The 18,019-nt window shown below is 42.4% G+C and overlaps 1 protein-coding gene and 1 pseudogene across 1 annotated transcript; one reads left to right on the plus strand and one right to left on the minus strand.

Annotated features, from left to right (window-relative positions):
* The first annotated feature begins 2 nt into the window (after window positions 1-2).
* Window positions 3-11,216, plus strand: TERF2IP (TERF2 interacting protein). Its single transcript, XM_066242044.1, has 3 exons — window positions 3-808; window positions 8,110-8,234; window positions 9,955-11,216. The coding sequence occupies exons 1-3, from the start codon at window positions 136-138 to the stop codon at window positions 10,345-10,347; spliced, it is 1,191 nt and encodes a 396-aa protein (XP_066098141.1). The 5' UTR covers window positions 3-135; the 3' UTR covers window positions 10,348-11,216.
* A 6,135-nt stretch (window positions 11,217-17,351) lies between these two features.
* LOC136313588 (UBA-like domain-containing protein 2 pseudogene) lies at window positions 17,352-17,663 on the minus strand (annotated as a pseudogene).
* Between the last annotated feature and the right edge of the window lie 356 nt (window positions 17,664-18,019).

An 18,019-nucleotide genomic window follows, 5' to 3' on the forward strand; every position in this document is an offset into this window, starting at 1 on the left:
GATACTCCTGTGCGCTTCCGTCGCACAGGCGCAGTGCGGAGCTTCGCCACAGCGGCGTCTGAAGCGGTACGTGAGCTCAGTCAGCGGTGCTCTGTGCGCCGGACCTTAGTTCTCCTGGTGCTTGACGTCTCAGCTATGGCGGAGCTGACAGATCTGGGCAAAGACCTCAACGGGCCCACTCACTCCTCGACTCTGTTCGTGAGGGAAGATGGCAGCTCTATGGTCTTCTACGTGCGTCCTAGCCCGGCGAAACGCCGGCTCTCGACGTTCATCCTGCACGGCGGCGGTACCCTGTGCCGGGTGCAGGAGCCCGGGGCCGTGCTGCTGGCCCAGCCCGGGGAGACGGCGGCCGAGGCCTCGGGCGACTTCATCTCCACGCAGTACATTCTAGATTGCGTGGAGCGCAACGAGAGGCTCGACTTGGAAGCCTACCGGCTGGGCATGGCCCCGGCGGCCGAGCAAGCACCGGACACGAAGCCCGGGGCTCAGGCCCAGGGCGCCGCCGCGGAGCCAGAGCGGCAGCCGCACAAGGAGCGGATCGCCTTCACCGATGCGGACGACCTGGCCATCTTGACTTATGTGAAGGAAAATGCCCGCTCGACCAGCTCCGTCACGGGCACCGCCTTGTGGAAAGCGATGGAGAAAAGCTCGCTCACTCAGCACTCGTGGCAGGCCCTGAAAGACCGCTACTTAAAGCACCTGCGGGGCCAGGAGCATAAGTACCTGTTGGAGGGCGCCCCCGTGAGCCCGGCCTCCCAGAAACTCAAGCGGAAAGCTGGGGAAGACCCGGAGGCTGCTGAGAGCGGGGGTGAGGCCTGCAGCCGCGCACGCGCGGGCCCTCCGCCTCCACCTGCGTGGTGGGCGGGCCTTCTCTCCCCTTCCGTCTGGCGTCCCCTTTGGCGTCTATATACAGTAGTAACAGTTCCCGTTCCCTCCCTCCTTTGACATCTGGATAAAATTGAACCATGTCCTAATCTCTTTACTTTTCTCATAACTAGGCTATTGCTATGGTTTGGCATCCAAACGGTACAAAAAGAGCAGTGTATATAGAAAATTCTTCCCTTCTACCCACCAGTCATCTAGTTTTCTTCACCAGAGGCAAAGGGGAAACCAGCTTCTGGGGTATCTTTTCAGATATTTCAGAGACTCATCCTATTTTATTTTAAGCAATCATATATTTGTATTATAGTTGGCATACAATATTATGCTAGTTTCAGGTGTACAACATAGTTATGTTTTTTATACTGTATAAAATGATCACCATAAGCTAGTCACCACGTCACCTAACAAAGTTATATTGTTGACTGTATTCCCCAAGCAAGAGGTTTGGTGTGCCGCAACAGGCACATTGGTGTGCTGACCTCTTTTCCCTTAGATTGTCAAATAAAAAACCGACAACAGCCAACACGACAATAGCTATCCGGTGCAAATTAATCAAAATTATTTGTTTTTTGTAAGATAGGCAAAAAATAATTTTTTTTTGGTGTATTGCAGAGTTTTAGTATTTAGCTTATGTGTGCCATGAGGTGGAAAAGGTTGAAAATTGCTTTCCAGTGCTTTCCCCATGACTGACTTATTTATTTTTAGAGAGAGGAGAGAGAGAGAGAGAGAGAGAAAGGGGGGGGGCAGGAAGCTCCAACTTGTAGTTGCTTCTCATATGTGCCTTGACCAGGCAAGCCCAGGTTTTGAACCCACGACCTTACTATTCCAGGTGGACGGGACGGTTTATCCACTGCACCAGCACAGGTCATAGTGACTTCTTTTATAACTGGAAGTTTGTACTGCTTAACCCCCATGCTCTACATTGCCTGTATCTCCCTATTTCCTTCTCTTTAGCATCCACCAATTTTAAAAAACATTTCTCCTAAGTTCAGGGAGATTTCAGTATAAACTATTAAAGGCATGCTAGATCAGTTTATTTTCACGTTTTGGCTTAATTGAGTGCGTATTTACATAAGAAGGTTCTCGTCAATTGGAAGTCTTCCTGGGTCTGATGGGTGAAGTGGGTTTTTAAGTAGTTGAATGTTGAGATTCTGGTGTAGTTAGTACCAAGTGCAAAGCCTTTAAGATGCTTCACTTTTTACATAATAATGGGTATAGACAACAAATTAACAGACCCTTTAATTTATTTTTTTTCTTTTGTATTTTTAATTTTTTTTTTTTTTGTATTTTTCTTTAGTTGGAAATGGGGAGGCAGTCAGACAGACTCCCGCATGCTCCCGACTGGGATCCACCCGGCATGCCCACCAGGGGGCGATGCTCTGCCCATCTGGGGCGGCGCTCTATTGCAACCAGAGCCATTCTAGCACCTGAGGCAGAGGCCACAGAGCCATTCTCAGCACCCCGGTCAACTTTGCTCCAATGGAGTCTTGGCTGCGGAAGGGCAAGAGAGAGACAGAGAGGAAGGAGAGGGGGAGGGATGGAGAAGCAGATGGGTGCTTCTCCTGTGTGCCCTGGCCGGGAATCGAACCCAGGACTCCCACACGCCAGGCTGACGCTCTACCACTGAGCCAACCGGCCAGGGCCTTTCTTTTGTATTTTTTATTTTTCTCTCTTTGCTCCCCCCCAGCCCTTTTGTTTAAAGAGGCAGGCTTTCCCCCACTTCTCTTCTATTTCTTGTAATGGTTGAAGTTGAGGGAGGTAAATCTGTTTCTTCTGTTCAGTATGCTTAGTAGGAATTTGGTTTTGGTAAAAGTGACATTTCAGATTTATTCATTCAACAGATATTTGAATGCCAGACACTGTTATCCTGCTGGGATGTAACAATAAGTCCCTGTGGTCATAGAGCTTAACATGCTAGCTGGGAAGTCGTAAGTGCTATAGAGAAAAATTAGGGTAAAGGTTGGGGAGGAGGCTGTTTTCTATAGGGTGATAGGGAAGGTCACTAAGGCAAGCTGATAATTTGAGCAGAGACCAAAGGAAATGAGAGTAAGAAAGTGATTATTTGAGGAAGTGTTCCAGATAGAGGGAATAAATGCAAAGGCCCTGAGGTGGAAATTATTCTTGGAGCAACAAAGAGATCAATGTGGTTGGAATGGAGTAAACAAGAGGGAGTATTCTAGGAGAGAGGACAGGGCTAGGTGTGTGGGTGAGTAGGGCCTTGCTTTTGAATCAGTGGTGTTGGGAGTACTGGCAAGTCATTTGCAACTTGGGACAAAATTAGGCTGGTTAAAAAAAATGGGCTGAATTCACACCCAATTCAAAATACTATTTTGATGATTAGATATTTAAATGTAAAAATTAAAATCCTGAAATGACTAAGAGAAAATGTGAATATACATTTTAATATTATCATGGTGGTAATTCTGAAATTAAGAAGACTAAGGCCCTGGCCGGTTGGCTCAGCGGTAGAGCGGTAGAGCGTTGGCCTGGCGTGCGGGGGACCCGGGTTCAATTCCCGGCCAGGGCACCTAGGAGAAGCGCCCATTTGCTTCTCCACCCCCACCCCCTCCTTCCTCTCTGTCTCTCTCTTCCCCTACCGCACCAAGGCTCCATTGGAGCAAAGATGGCCCGGGCGCTGGGGATGGCTCCTTGGCCTCTGCCCCAGATGCTAGAATGGCTCTGGTCGTGGCAGAGCGACGCCCCGGAGGGGCAGAGCATCGCCCCCTGGTGGGCGTGCCGGGTGGATCCTGGTCAGGCGCATGTGAGAGTCTGTCTGACTCTCTCCCTGTTTCTAGCTTCAGAAAGATACAAAAAAAAAAAAAAAAAAAAAAGACTAAGAAAAAGTTTGTATATTTGATTACTAAAAATTAAAAGCTGCTTATGATAAAGTCAGAGAGCAGACTGAACAATATTGCCAGTACATTGCAACAGTTAGTTTCCTTAATGTCCAAAGAGCTTGCAGAAGTTAGTAACTAAAAAAAACAAACAAAAACAAACTAGTAGAAAAATGAGCAAATGAAATGGAACAAAAGGTTTCCAGGAAAGGAAATAAATAAATGGCCAATAAACAAATACAGAAATATTGTTATTAAAAAGTAAACTAGACCCTAAACAGAGGACTAGGTAAGCCATGCCTAGACTTCTGACCCATGGGAACTGTGAAATAATAAATGTGTGTGTGTGTTTAAATAGACCAGAGCAAGGAAATATATTTTATCTATCAGACTGGCAAAAATTAACAAAATGGGTAATATACAGAGTTAGTGAGGTATATGAAAACAAGTAAACTCCTACATTGTTAATAGAAGGAAATTGGTGTCTAATGATGTTTAAATTGCAAATCCTTTAAATGGAATATTGCTTTAGGAATTTATCCTACAGATATACTCAGAGTACAAAAGGGTACATGGTGAAAAGTAAGTCGCTCTGCTACATATCCCTTCCCCTTGTTCCTCTCCCAGAGGCAACCGTTACTATTGTAACTTAAATGTTAGATTTTGAAGTCTTTGTGTCTGCACATTGCTTTGACTCATTCTTTCCTTCATTGCATTGTATTCCATTTTGTGAATGAATCATAATTTTGTTTATTATACAAAATTTCAAACATTTACAAAAGTAAAATAGTATAATGAACTATACTGCAAGTGCCCATTGCCCAACTTCATCTGATTACAGTGCATGGTCAATTTTTTTATATGTATCCCTTGCATTCCAGTCTTTGGGGATTAGTTGAAGCGAATGCCCGGCATCATTTCATTTTATCTGTTTTAGCATGTATTTCTAAAAGAGAAGGCATCTTTTTTAAATTACTATTTTAAAGTATATATAAAAGAGTATTGACTTATTTTTGTGTACAGTTTATGCATTTTAAAATTTTATTTTTTTTATTGTGGTAGAATATACATTACATAGAACTTACCATTTAGCAAGTTTTAAGTGTTCATTGGCATTAAGTACATTCGTACTGCTGGACAGCCATCACCACTACCCATCTTCAGAACTTTTTGATCTTCCAAAATTGAAACTCTATATCCATTAAACAATAACTCCTCATTTCTCCCTCCCCCCAGCGCCTGACATATTGTACCTTTTGTATATAACTTTGATTTCTCTAGTTATCTTATATGAGTGAAATCATACAATATTTGCCCTTTTGTGTCTGGCCTGTTTCACTTAGCACAATGTATCATGTACTAGAATTTCATTCCTTTTTTTTTTTAGAGAGAGAGAGGAAGAAGGATAGACAAGGACAGATGGACAGGCAGGGAGAGAAATGAGAAGCACCAACTTGTAATTGTGGTGCCTTAGTTCATTGATTGCTTTCTCATATGTGCCTTGACTAGGGGCCTCCAGCCAAGCCAGTAACTCCTTGCTCAAGTCAGTCACCTTGGGCTTCAAGCAAGTGACCATGGGTTCATTTCTGTGATCCCACACTCAAGCCAGCATGCCGTGCTCAAGTTGGTGAGCCTGCGCTCAAGCCGGCAACCTTGGGGTTTTGAACCTAGGTCCTCAGTGTTCCAGGTCGACACTCTTGCCACCGTGTCACTGACTGGTCAAGCTCATTACTTTTAAAAAAATATTTTTTAAATTTATTGTGTTGACATGATTCTAAGTGTCCCATTCAATATAACATCTTCTACACCCTGCATTGTGCACCCTCACGCCCCATGCAGAGTCTCTTTCCACCCCTTCTCCCTTTTTGCTCCCCTCCTCGTATCTTCACTCCCCCTTTCCCTCAAAATTCCATTCCTTTCTAAGGCTGAATAATATCCCACTGTACGTCTGTACCACTTTTTGTTTATCTGTTCATCCATTGATGGACATTTGAGTAGTTTCTGTTTCTTGGTTATTATGAATAATGGTGCTAAGGATATGAGTATAGTAATATATGTTTGAGAACCTGCTTATATTTTTTTGGGGGGGAGCAAGAACCCAGAAGCGGAATTGCTGTTTCACAAGGTAATTTTATGTTTAATATTTTGGGGAACAGCCATATAATTTTTTAGTTACGTATTTTAACACATAGATTTGTGTAACCACCACCAAAAATCAGGATACAGAACAGTCCCATCACAAAAGAACTCCCTTATTCTGCCCCTTATTAATCTGTTTTTGTTAAGTGGAAAAGAGATCAAAGTAAAATCCTTGGAAGACAGGTGAAGGGGAACCAAGACGATGTCTACCTTTAGGGCAGTGATTTTCAACCTTTTTTGAGCCGCGGCACATTTTTTACATTTACAAAATCCTGGGGCACACCACCTACCAAAATGACACAAAATGACACTCTAACACAGTACATATTATACATATAATTAATAATATAGTTTCTAAATATATTTATAATCACTTAGTGTGAAACCTGGGCCTGTTTCAATGAACACAAAAGGGATATCCTGGCAGGAATGGTAGAAAGACACTCACGAAGCTCTTCCTCAACAGTTCTCAGTCTCTCTCTGTTTTTAGGTTTTATCGCAGTCAAGCTTGAGAAGCTCAGCTCACATAGATATGTGGTTGAAAATGGGAGCAATGTCAAAATAGCTTTGTTGGCCAGAATGGGGAACTCCTTGGCAACAGATAACCAAAAACTGTCCAAAGGAAGATCAGCAAACTTTAGCTTTAAAGTTAGATAACATTGTGATGCATTGTATATCACCCTCTGCGGGGGCCTCTTTTAAAAAGAAAAAGGTCAAATATCTTTATACACCATCAGGATAGACATAACCAGCTGAGGCTGAGGCTTCATCTAGTGGTGGCACCTCCAGTCCTGACCAGGATTAGAAATCAGTACCATGGGGAGGAGTAGCAGTTTCAACTACTCACCGTGGCCACACAATGACAAGTGCGCGGCAGCCCGAGTGGGGACCTTCCTGGGTGTGGATGAGAGGCGGCCTACTATTGGTTCATCGCTAGTGGTCGGGATGAATCCTAGAAGGTGATTGGTTAGTGAGCATTCCCTGTGCCTCCACTCTTCCTGTCGCTTATAGCTGGAGGGATTGTGAGGGGAATGTTTATGTTTGGATAGAGGCGGCTGGCAGCCGGCTGGATAAATAGCCTCCTCCATGGGCCGTATCTGGCATGTGGGCTGTAGTTTGGGGACCCATGTTTAATTTCCCCACAGCACACCTGACCATGTCTCACGGCACACTGGTTGAAAACACTGCTTTAGGGGACTCTTCTTTCTATAGATGGTATGTGGTATATTTTGGTGTACCCACTTGGTCTGCCTTCAGCAGCTGGGGGAGCTACCTTGCCCAAAGTTTTGTCATCTTAGGTGGCTAGTATCCAGTATCTCATCTATATAGTTATTAAGTCTTGGCTCCCTTACCCCAACCAGGTCAATTCTTAGCTGAAGGACCTTCTTAGCTTCAGTTGAGACCTTGTTGTTATTCTTTCATGGCTCAACTTTTCTCTATCCATCCTGCTTTCTTCTCTACAATGGAGGTTTTCTCAGGCACATTCCCTAATAAACTATTTACATAGTTACCTCCATTTCAGGATCTGCTTTTTTTATTTTTTTTTTTTTTTGGTATTTTTCTGAAGCTGGAAACGGGGAGGCAGTCAGGCAGACTCCCGCATGCGCCCGACCGGGATCCACCTGGCATGCCCACCAGGGGGCGATGCTCTGCCCATCCGAGGCGTCGCTCTGTTGTGACCAGAGCCACTCTAGTGCCTGAGGCGGAGGCCACAGAGCCATCCTCAGCGCCCGGGCAAACTTTGCTCCAATGGAGCCTTGGCTGCGGGAGGGGAAGAGAGAGACAGAGAGGAAGGAAAGGGGGAGGGGTGGAGAAGCAGATGAGCACTTCTCCTGTGTGCCCTGGCCGGGAATCGAACCCGGGACATCCGCATGCCAGGCTGACACTCTACCACTGAGCCAACCGGCCAGGGCCAGGATCTGCTTTTTAGAGAACTCAGTTTATTCTACAGTTTTGTTAATTTACAAAGTCCATCAATAAAAGGCAAAAATAAATTGTTTGAAGAGTATTTTTTATATATCAGAACTTAGGAAAATTATCACCATTTGGATAGTAAAACTTATCAGAAGCAAGAATAGAAGTTATTGAACATGCATGACATGTTTTTCTTACCCTTCTGGTCAAAAATAGGTGCCTTCTAGTGGGAAAAAAGTGCAAGCTCACTTTTGGCCCAGAGCTCACAGAACATGCACTATATTTTTGTTTTCTGTAAAAGAAGCTCATTCTAATATAGTGCTGTTCTTCTGTGTAATAGAACCACAGAATAAGAGAACTCCAGACTTGCCTGAAGAAGAATTTGGAAAGGAAGAGATCAAGGAGAATGAAGCAACGGTCAAAAAGATGCTTGTAGAAGCCACCCGGGAGTTTGAGGAGGTTGTGGTATGTTAACTCAATTTAACTCACTTTCTTCTGTACCTCCATTCTTTGAAATTGGTCACCCCATCTACCCTTTTTATACACCCAAGGCCCAGAAAGGTAAGAGAGACGGTCAAGATGGAAGAAGAAAATGGAAAGTGGGACTGATTTCGCTTCTAGGCATGTGGCTTGTAGTTTTTGGAGGGAAAGCTTGAGGGAGAGAGGTAGAAAAGTTGGGGAGAATTATTTTTAAATAATATAAAGCATCCCATTTTGAGTTTTTTTATTTCAGTATAACCTTTTCAAAATTAAGAATGGATTTATCTTTTAAAAATGTTTTTATGTTTCTTAGTAATTTTTAAGAGTTTAACTTTTTTAACCAAGCAGCATTATTTAGCTTTTTGTGTATTGAACTTTTAAGGAAATTTTTAGCTCTTCCATATTCAGTCTAGCTTCCAATAGTACTCTTGGAATTCCTATGTAATCATTATAAAGAAAGGCAGGAGCTGTGAAATAATGAGGAGTGATTGAAAAACACCCCAAATTATATGTGCATATCTTCTTAAAGAAAAAACATCTTTTAAGTTAACTTTTCTTATTAACACAAAGGAAAATGGTTAGGTCTCTGTCTAAATCAGGAAAATGACTTAAAGTTTCTGAAATTGGTGAGTGAAGAAATGCACCTGAATTGGCAGAATTGTGCATTTTTGTATAATGTTCCCTTTTGTTATCTTTTTTTTTTTTTTTTTTGGTGACAGAGATAAGGAGACAGAGACACAGATAGGGACAGACAGACAGGATGGGAGAGATATGAGAAGCATTAGTTCTTTGTTGCAGCACCTTGGTCGTTCATTGATTGCTTTCTCATATGTGCCTTGACTGGGGGGGCTACAGTAGACCGAGTGACCCCTTACTCAAGCCAGCAACCTTGGGCTTCAAGCCAGCAACCTTTGGACTCAAGCCAGCGACCAAAGGGTCATGTCTATGATCCCATGCTCAAGCCAGCAACCCTGTGCTCAAGCTGGTGAGCCTGCAGTCAAACTGGTGACTTCAGGATTTCAAACCTGGGTTCTCTGCATCCCAGTCTGACACTGTATCCACTGTGCCACTGCCTGGTCAGGCACATTTTGTTATTTGAGTTTTGTTTTATTACTTGATAATAGATTCATTTTCTATGAACTTCTAAATGCTCTTAACAGCTCCTAAACATGGCCTACATAGATCTTTTCTCACATGACCTACTTTATAATACACCTAAATGCAGTATAGCTGTAATGCCCGAAAACAACAGTGTTTTCTGAGTGCTTAATTATGTGTAGCTATTGGTAAGCACTGGGGATGTAATTATGAGCAAAACAGGTATATTTCTGTCCTTATGGAGCTTACAATCTGGGAATGAAGTGATATTTTTAACAAATAATTAATGCAGACATCTGTACCCATGTGTGTATGCATATACATATATATATTTTTATATTCAGTGTAGCTTCTAACATTCTGGTGGAATACCCTAGTTAATTATACGTATACATACATGCACATATGTGCGCGCGCACACACACACACACACACACACATCCAAGACAAATAAATGTAAGAAGGAACGTGACATACTAGAGAACCTGAAGGAAGTCAGTGTGATTGGAGTGAAAAGGGCAAGGAGGTAGTTGGGAGAAACCAGATATTCTAAGAGTAAGTGTCTGTAACTGGGTAATTAAACTGTTTTATTCATCACTTCCTCTAGGTGGAGGAAAGCCCTGATTTTGAAATACACATAACAATGTGTGGTGATGACCCACCCACACCCGAGGAAGACTCAGAAACACAGCCTGACGAGGAAGAAGAAGAAAAAGTTTCTGCACCTGAGGTGGGAGCTGCCATTAAGATCATCCGGCAGTTAATGGAAAAGTTTAACTTGGATCTATCAACAGTTACACAGGCTTTCCTAAAAAATAGTGGTGAACTAGAGGCTACTATCTCCTTTTTAGAGTCTGGTCAGAGGTCTGATGGGTATCCCATTTGGTCCCGACAGGATGACTTAGATTTGCAGAAAGATGATGAGGCTACCCGAGATGCATTGGTCAAAAAATTTGGTGCTCAGAATGTAGCTCGGAGGATTGAATTCCGAAAGAAATAATTGACAAGATAATGAGCAAAGAAAACAAATGTGACAGATGAAATGGAGTGGCAGAATGGGTGGTAAAAAAAAAATTTGTGACCATTAAACTTGGGAGATTCTTATATTGGAACTAACACTGGTTCTCTGACCAATGCTGTCATTGCTGTGTGAGTCCTAGATTTTGTAGCCACACATAGTTGTGTAGGAAGATGAAAGTAAAAGATGTTGGGTACGTTTAGAGCTGTCCAGTAGCAGTGTGTTTCTGAAAGGAAATAAAAACCAGAGAGAGGTTGGTCTACATAATTACCTTTTTTGGGAATGAAACCTCTATTATATTGGTGACAGGAGCTAGTGACCAAGTCAAAGAAGGAAAACAAGGTGACAGTTCTTTTCAGGTAGTGTGAATAAAGAGCCTCTTATCCTTTGGCAGGAACTCCTCTAGATTGTGATAGATTCTAAATCAAGAATCTAGAAATATGGAAATATTTCATTATAAGTCCTTGAACATGAACTCTCCCAAACCCTTGCACACCCCCCCACACACCCCCCGGTGAACTCTGATTTCTAAACTACTGTGAAAACTCCATGTTTCCTTTGCGTAGTTAATATTTGGAAACCCTGTTTCTTGCCTATTCTTTTCTTTGGGTCCTTGTCAGTCAAGTATCTGGCATCCAGTTTTGTTTAAAATACAAACAAAACCCTAAAGAGTCTCAAGAATAGTCTTATTTGATTACTAGTGATGTGTTTTTATTTACTGAGTATAGTTTTGTGTTATAGCTGTGTTAGATTTAAAAATTAGAGGATTAATTCCTCTTTGTTGTGTTGCTTTTTTTACTGAAAATAAATGGAATTTTATATTTGAGTCTCCAACAAGTGTTTGATTGTATTCACAAAAACTTTTATCTATAAAAACCATAAAGGGGCCCTGGCTGGTTGGCTCAGCGGTAGAGCGTCGGCCTGGCGTGCAGGGGACCCGGGTTCGATTCCCGGCCAGGGCACATAGGAGAAGCGCCCATTTGCTTCTCCACCCCCACCCCTTCCTTCCTCTCTGTCTTTCTCTTCCCCTCCCGCAGCCAAGGCTCCATTGGAGCAAAGATGGCCCGGGCGCTGGGGATGGCTCCTTGGCCTCTGCCCCAGGTGCTAGAGTGGCTCTGGTCTCGGCAGAGCGACGCCCCGGAGGGGCAGAGCATCGCCCTCTGGTGGGCAGAGCATCGCCCCTGGTGGGCATGCCGGGTGGATCCCGGTCGGGCGCATGCGGTAGTCTGTCTGACTGTCTCTCCCCGTTTCCAGCTTCAGAAAAATACAAAAAAAAACCAAAAAAAAAACCCATAAAGGAACTGATATTTTTTCTTATTGTTAATTAGATAAATCAGGGGTCCCCAAACTACAGCCTGTGGGCCGCATGCGGCCCCCTGAGGCCATTTATTCAGCCCCAATGCACTTCAAGAAGGCACACCTCTTTCACTGGTGGTCAGTGGGAGGAGCATAGTTCCCATTGAAATACTGGTCAGTTGGTTGATTTAAATTTACTTGTTCTTTATTTTAAATACTGTATTTGTTCCCATTTTGTTCGTTTACTTTAAAATAAGATATGTGGATAGGGATTTGTTCATAGTTTTTTTTTATAGTCTGGCCCTCCAACGGTCTGAGGGACAGTGAACTGGCCCCCTGAGTAAAAAGTTTGGGGACCCCTGAGATAAATAATCAATAAGCGCTTCCATTTTAGAATAGGCCATTAGAAATATGCTAGTTCTTCTGGATGGAGCAAAGAAAAGATCTGTGTCAAGGACTGTGAAAGATGGCAAAATAAGGGGACCTGCTGAGAGCCAAAGGGGAGAGAAGCCAATCAGGAACAACCAGGAACCATCAGGTGTGTAACAGGAGTTGTTAGTGTCCCACCCTATCCCCTAGCAGCCACTATTCCAGCACATGCTCCCAACAGGAGTCCTGCAAGCACCTGTGCTTGAGGCTTTCTTCCAGCTAGTGCTGTATGGGAATTAGAGGATGTGTCCCAGCTTCCTTGCTGACCAGAGAAATGACACAACTGTTTGAGAATTACCCTGTGTGTGGGCTAATGGTTTTCATGCCATTTTCAGAGGTCCCCAGTAGAAATAAACAGTTTCCCACAGTGGTAATTGGTTTATGAATGCACCCTGCATAGGCTTCCTTCTCTTGGTCTCATTTCTGCTTCTCTACTAGTGCATCCTTGAAGAACACAAATTCTATCTTTAGAGTCTGTTTCTGGGAGAACCCAGCCTAAATCAAAGTGCTTAACCTTTCCCTGTTTCTCGGTATGTTCGAAGGTAAACCACTCCCAATAGTAACTAGCTCACTACAGTGGTATTCTTAAATGGGGATGGGAAGGGGTGAGTGATGGGCATTTCATGTCATCTAGGATGTCTGTACCTCAGTAAAGCTACCAAAGCCTCTTGGCTTAATAGGACTAGAATTTCCAGTTTTGTCAAAGCAAGTGCGAAAGGGTGTGGTTTATTATACCCAGACTCCCAAAAGACACGTTTAAACCAAACACACAGCAGCTTAATAGTGTTCCTAGTAAACCACTGACTTTCAAAATATCTGGTTTTATAATTTCTCTGGTCATTTCATATGTTGGGCTTAGAGGTATCTAGGGAAACAAATTATGAGAAGTATTTTTGGGAGTATTTATCTAAGCAAGGAAACTGAGTTGGATTTAAAAATTTTTTTAAATATTTTATTTATTGATTTTAGAGAGAGAGGAAGGGAGAAACAGAGAGAGAGAGACAGGAACATAGATTTGTTCCTGTAATAAAACAGCAGTCTCATGCACTCATAAACTAATTACTAAAGAAAAAGGGGCCCTGACCTCTTCTCCCTTAGTAACCAATTTATTTGTGCATGAGATGAAAATGGTTGTATTTAGTCAGGGCACTAACCTTAGTAATTAGTGTGTGTTTGTGCCATGGAAAAAAAAGGTTGAAAATCACTGCTAACCAACCGAGCTTTGGCTTTTTTTTTTCTTTAAGTCTCACCTTGGCATTTTTAAAAATTGATTGATTTTAGAGAGACAGAGAGAGGAAGGCGGGGAGAGAGAGAAGGAAGCATGCATTTGTTGTTCCACTTAGTTGTGCATTCATTGATCACTTTAAGTAAGTGCTCTGACCAGGGATTGAACCTGCGACCTGATGTTTCTGACTGAGCTAACTGGTCAGGGCTGGATCTTAGTGGTTAATGGTTAATGGCATGAGCTATGGCTGGATTGACTCCAAAGATCAGCTGTTCAAGTCCTTACGTTGGGATACCTCTCCCTTGAAGTTGCCAGATTCTTGTTCTTTGGGTTTTCTTTTCTCAACTTCATGAATCTGGTTCTGCTTTTCTGCCTGTGCTCTGGGAGACTTCAGCTTATGAAATTTTCTGGGCCTTATATAACTTGTACAACTTCCTTCGTGACAGAAGCATTTCCTTTTTGTCTCCTTTATTCCTGCAGCAGTGAGTTTTGCTCTGTTTTCTATTCCTTTTAAGCAGAGGCAGTTTAATTTTAAACTGCTGTTTGAACTGTTCTGATCCTCCCTTGTTTTTGGTCTATGATGGTTGCTGGATCATATGCCCACCTGCCTATGTGAGTAAGTCATATTTAGTTGCATGTAACAGAAAACATAACCCAAAGGACTTGAAACAATAAGGAGATTTATATCTTGTACGTATAACAAGGAGTCCTGAGGTAGGGTGGCTTCGGGGTTCTATTTTTCTACTTTGCTCTTCTTAGCTTATTCTGTGGGCTGCTCCCCTTGTGGTCGGAAGGTGGCTATTACAGTTTCAACTGCAGAAGAGAGGATTTCATCTAGGTATCTTCCTGTCTTAGTAGGCGGTCTTTCTCAGAAGCCCCTCCTCGACTTTTCATTGTCCAGAATTATATATAGCACATGCCTCTTCCTAATTAAATTGACTTGATGGACATAAATCAATCAAGGTCTATCCTTGGGCTGCAGATTGTGTAACCGTGCCTGGGAATGTGGCCTGAATGGGGAGGAAAAATACCCACACAAAAGTCAGGGAGTTAGGGTTTTTAATTTGCTTCTTGAGCATATTTCCTTATAACAAATGCAACTTATGCTTCTTTATCAATAATAATCATCACCTTGAAACTCATTCTGCATATCTTCCTGGTCTCTTTCTCTCAGGTTTTTCAGCTTCCAGTATAGTTGTGTCTGTCAACAAGGAGGGCTTCCCCAGTGGTTCTTTCTTTTGATTTTTCTACTTGCAGCTTTCAGTTTTGATAATTTACTGGCACTGGGATCTTTCTGGGGGTACATATCAGGTGGATTTCTGAGCTTATCACTTGCCATCTGGGACTTGCCATCCTAAGGACTTGAACAGCTGATCTTTGAAGTCAATGCAGGCATAGCTCATGCCATTAATTTATGAGGTCATAAAATTTTGTACAAATATTTGAAGAGCTCATCTTGCTCTGCTTGCTGATCACTGTTTTGTCTGATAGTTTATGTATTTAATTGATAGCTGCAGAATTAAGTAAATCAAATCAGTTTTTATTTTAAAAGTGATCAATAGAATCTTTAAAAAAATACTTTTAAAGATTTTATTTATTGATTTTACAGAGAGAAATAGAGAGAGGAGGGTGTAGGGAGAAGTATCAGGTCATAGTTGCTTTACTTTATTTGTTCATTGATTGCTTGTTGTATGTGCCTTGACTGGGCAAGCCCAGAGTTTTGATCCGGCAACCTGAGCATTCCAGGTACTACACTTTATCTGCTGCGTCACCACAGGCCAGACAGAAACTTTTTGAAAATAGTTTCTTATAGGTGTTAAAGTAGTTAAACAAGGATGCCCTTAGACCGCGGTGGCTTTGGTATCCTTGTAAACCAAAACCTAAGCCAGGGCCAATGCACTTCAGTCTAAGAAAATGAAATTCAAGAGGGGAAATTTGGATACACCAACAGGCACAACAGGGATGTGCCACAGAGGAAAGACCACGTAAGGACACAAGGAGAAGACGACCATCAGCATAGCAGAGAGGAGCCTCAGAAGAAACCGAACCTGCACACACTGAGCTTGGAATTCCTTTCTCTAGAAGTGTGAGAAAATAAATTTCTGTGTTTAAGCTGCCTAGTCTGTGCATGGTATCAAATTACATAATTATATAAGATCCTTTTTTTGGGTAGACTTGTGCCACTAATATGTGTCTGTGCCTGTGTGTACACATAACGTGAGTTTTAATTCCCTAGTCCTTGGTCGGCAAACCGTGGCTCGCCAGCCACATGCGGCTCTTTGGCCCCTTGAGTGTTTAGCAAAGGCCAGTTTAGGAGTACCCTAATTAAGTTAATAACAATGTATCTACCTATATAGTTGAAGCTTAAAAAATTTGGCTCTCAAAAGAAATTTCAATCGTTGTACTGTTGATATTTGGCTCTATTGACTGAGTTTGCCGACCATTGCCCTAGATAATATGAAGGTACAGCTAGGAAAAATCACTTCTGCTAAGTGTAATCTGAGCATAAATACTGATGTTGGAATATTCTGGCGCTTGTGCTTTAGTGTATAAACACATAGAGAAGCTCTTGCACATAATGTACCAATAAGGACGTCTACCTTACAACTGTTTGCACTACTTTATTTGTAGAACTACAAATATTTGTAGATACATTTGTAGAACTACATGTGTGTGTACTGAACTTGTTCCAATACCTTCATGTTGAAAGTAAACAAAGCAATAAAAGAAAACAATGCAAATTGATAAAATAATGAAGAAGTAATATTTTTCAAAGATACTTATATTGTATCAAGGTAAACACATATACACCTTCATACACCAAAATCTGTTTTAAAAAGTTACTGTTTCAAAAGAAAGGAAAGGTGTGAGACTTGTTATCCCAGGTTTTAGATTGATATTTTTTATAATAAAGTGAATTTTATGGGTATGTAGAGATATAACTAAATATAAGGTCTACCGGAAAGTTCTGTCCGTTTTTGGAATAAAACAAAATTTAAATTTTTCTTACCATCAATAAACTTTATTAAGTAATATAATTGCCATTATCATTAATGATTTCTTGCCAGCGTGAGGGCAATTTGTATATTCCATTTTTGAAAAATGTTTTATCTTTTGATGCAAAAAAATTGAACCAGTGCTTGTTTGATATCTTCTTCATTTTTGAATTTTTTACCCTTCAAAAAATTTTGTAAGGACAAAACAAGTGATAGTCGGAGGGTGCCAAGTCCAGGGAATATGGTGGATGCGACAGACATGCTTCTGTAGCATTTCTTCCTTGTTGAAATTCGTAAAAATTATAGTGGCGTAAATGAACTTTATCAGTAGCCATGGGTAGACTATCACTTCACACATAAGACTAACGTGAATCAACTTTGTTTTAGTTAATTTGCTACGTCAATATGTATACATTAAGTGATAAATATAGAGAGGCATACATGCACCAAATAGACATGTGCTTACATGTCAAAACTTGTGATAGAAATGGAAAGAACTTTCCGGTAGACCTTATAGATATGAAAAACCTAAAAAATGTGGAAATCTTAACATTAGACTGTATTCAATGACTATATAGTGTTGCTACTATATTTTCCATGTAATTTTTTGGTATGTTTAATTAGTCAAAGGAAAAAATATACATGAAAAATATTCAGTATTATATCATAGATCTATCCTAATGTAATCATCCCCTTACTGCTGAACTTGCATCTAGGAAATATAGCATCCCTTCATTTTCTGCATGACAAACTAATTTTGTTTGCCTTCCCATCTTTTCTTTTTTTTAGTTATATTTATATATTATAGTTAAAGATAGAAAAAAAAATTGCCTGAAGAGGAACTCCTGAAGGACCAAAGTGCCTCAGGAAGTTTACTATCCTTCCCATCTCCCAAAAGTCCTTTACAAAATCTTCCAGTGTGATCTCCAGGAAACCCCTGCCTGCCTCCGCCCCCTCCCCCACCCCAACTCCCGCTCTCCTGTGTCTCCATGGCCTCAGCCTGTACCCAGCTCCAGCCTAGCGTGCAGCAGCGTCCAGTCTCATCTCTGGCCGTCCACTGCCGGCACGGCTTTCTGCTGGCTGCCCCTTGCTGTGCTCTGGGGGGCCCACGTGGGCTGTGGGTGGTGGGAGGATTGGGGCTTTGGGGTGGGTGTGATCCGGGCGGCCTGGTGGCTGGGCAGAGAGGAGGCCCAGAGAGGGCTGAAGTTTGCAGGGGGTGAGCAGCCCACAGGCTGAGCAGCCCTGAGGCTGTTGCTACTCTGCAGGTCATTGCAGGTGAGAAGCTTGGAGAACATGGCCAGGGCCTTAGGGAAGTTGGGTGGTGTGGCTGGTGTGTTGCTGGAGGAGCGCATCATCTGGTGGTGGTGGCTGTTGAGGATGTTGGTTTTTTAGAAAAACATTCTCAGGGTGGGCTAGACCTGCCAGTGGGCTGCCTGTAGCCACTGCTTTGTCTGTCAGCCACACAGCCTGCGGCCAGCACGAACTGTTGATCATGACCTGGTGCTGTATGTAGCTCATCCGTGTTCACTGACGTGGCTCTGCTGGCTGGCTGGCTGGCTCAGTGGCTGCAGGAGTGTATGCCTTCAGCTCGCATACACTGCCGCCTGCCCAGCATGGGTGTTGTTTTGCCTTCCCATCTTGCTAGAACGTTAAAGAAGTGCCCACGTGTCCCCTGTAGACCTGTTCTTACCTGGGTTCGGCTACAGTT

Source organism: Saccopteryx bilineata, chromosome 9 (assembly GCF_036850765.1).
Source record: "Saccopteryx bilineata isolate mSacBil1 chromosome 9, mSacBil1_pri_phased_curated, whole genome shotgun sequence".
Classification (NCBI taxonomy): Eukaryota; Metazoa; Chordata; class Mammalia; order Chiroptera; family Emballonuridae; genus Saccopteryx; species Saccopteryx bilineata.

Excerpts from the sequence above, each read along its gene's own strand:
- TERF2IP (XM_066242044.1), top strand. The coding sequence starts at position 136 with ATGGCGGAGCTGACAGATCTGGGCAAAGACCTCAACGGGCCCACTCAC. Across the intron at positions 809-8,109 it reads GGAGGCTGCTGAGAGCGGGG|AACCACAGAATAAGAGAACT; the intron begins GTGAGGCCTGCA and ends TCTGTGTAATAG. Across the intron at positions 8,235-9,954 it reads GGGAGTTTGAGGAGGTTGTG|GTGGAGGAAAGCCCTGATTT; the intron begins GTATGTTAACTC and ends CACTTCCTCTAG.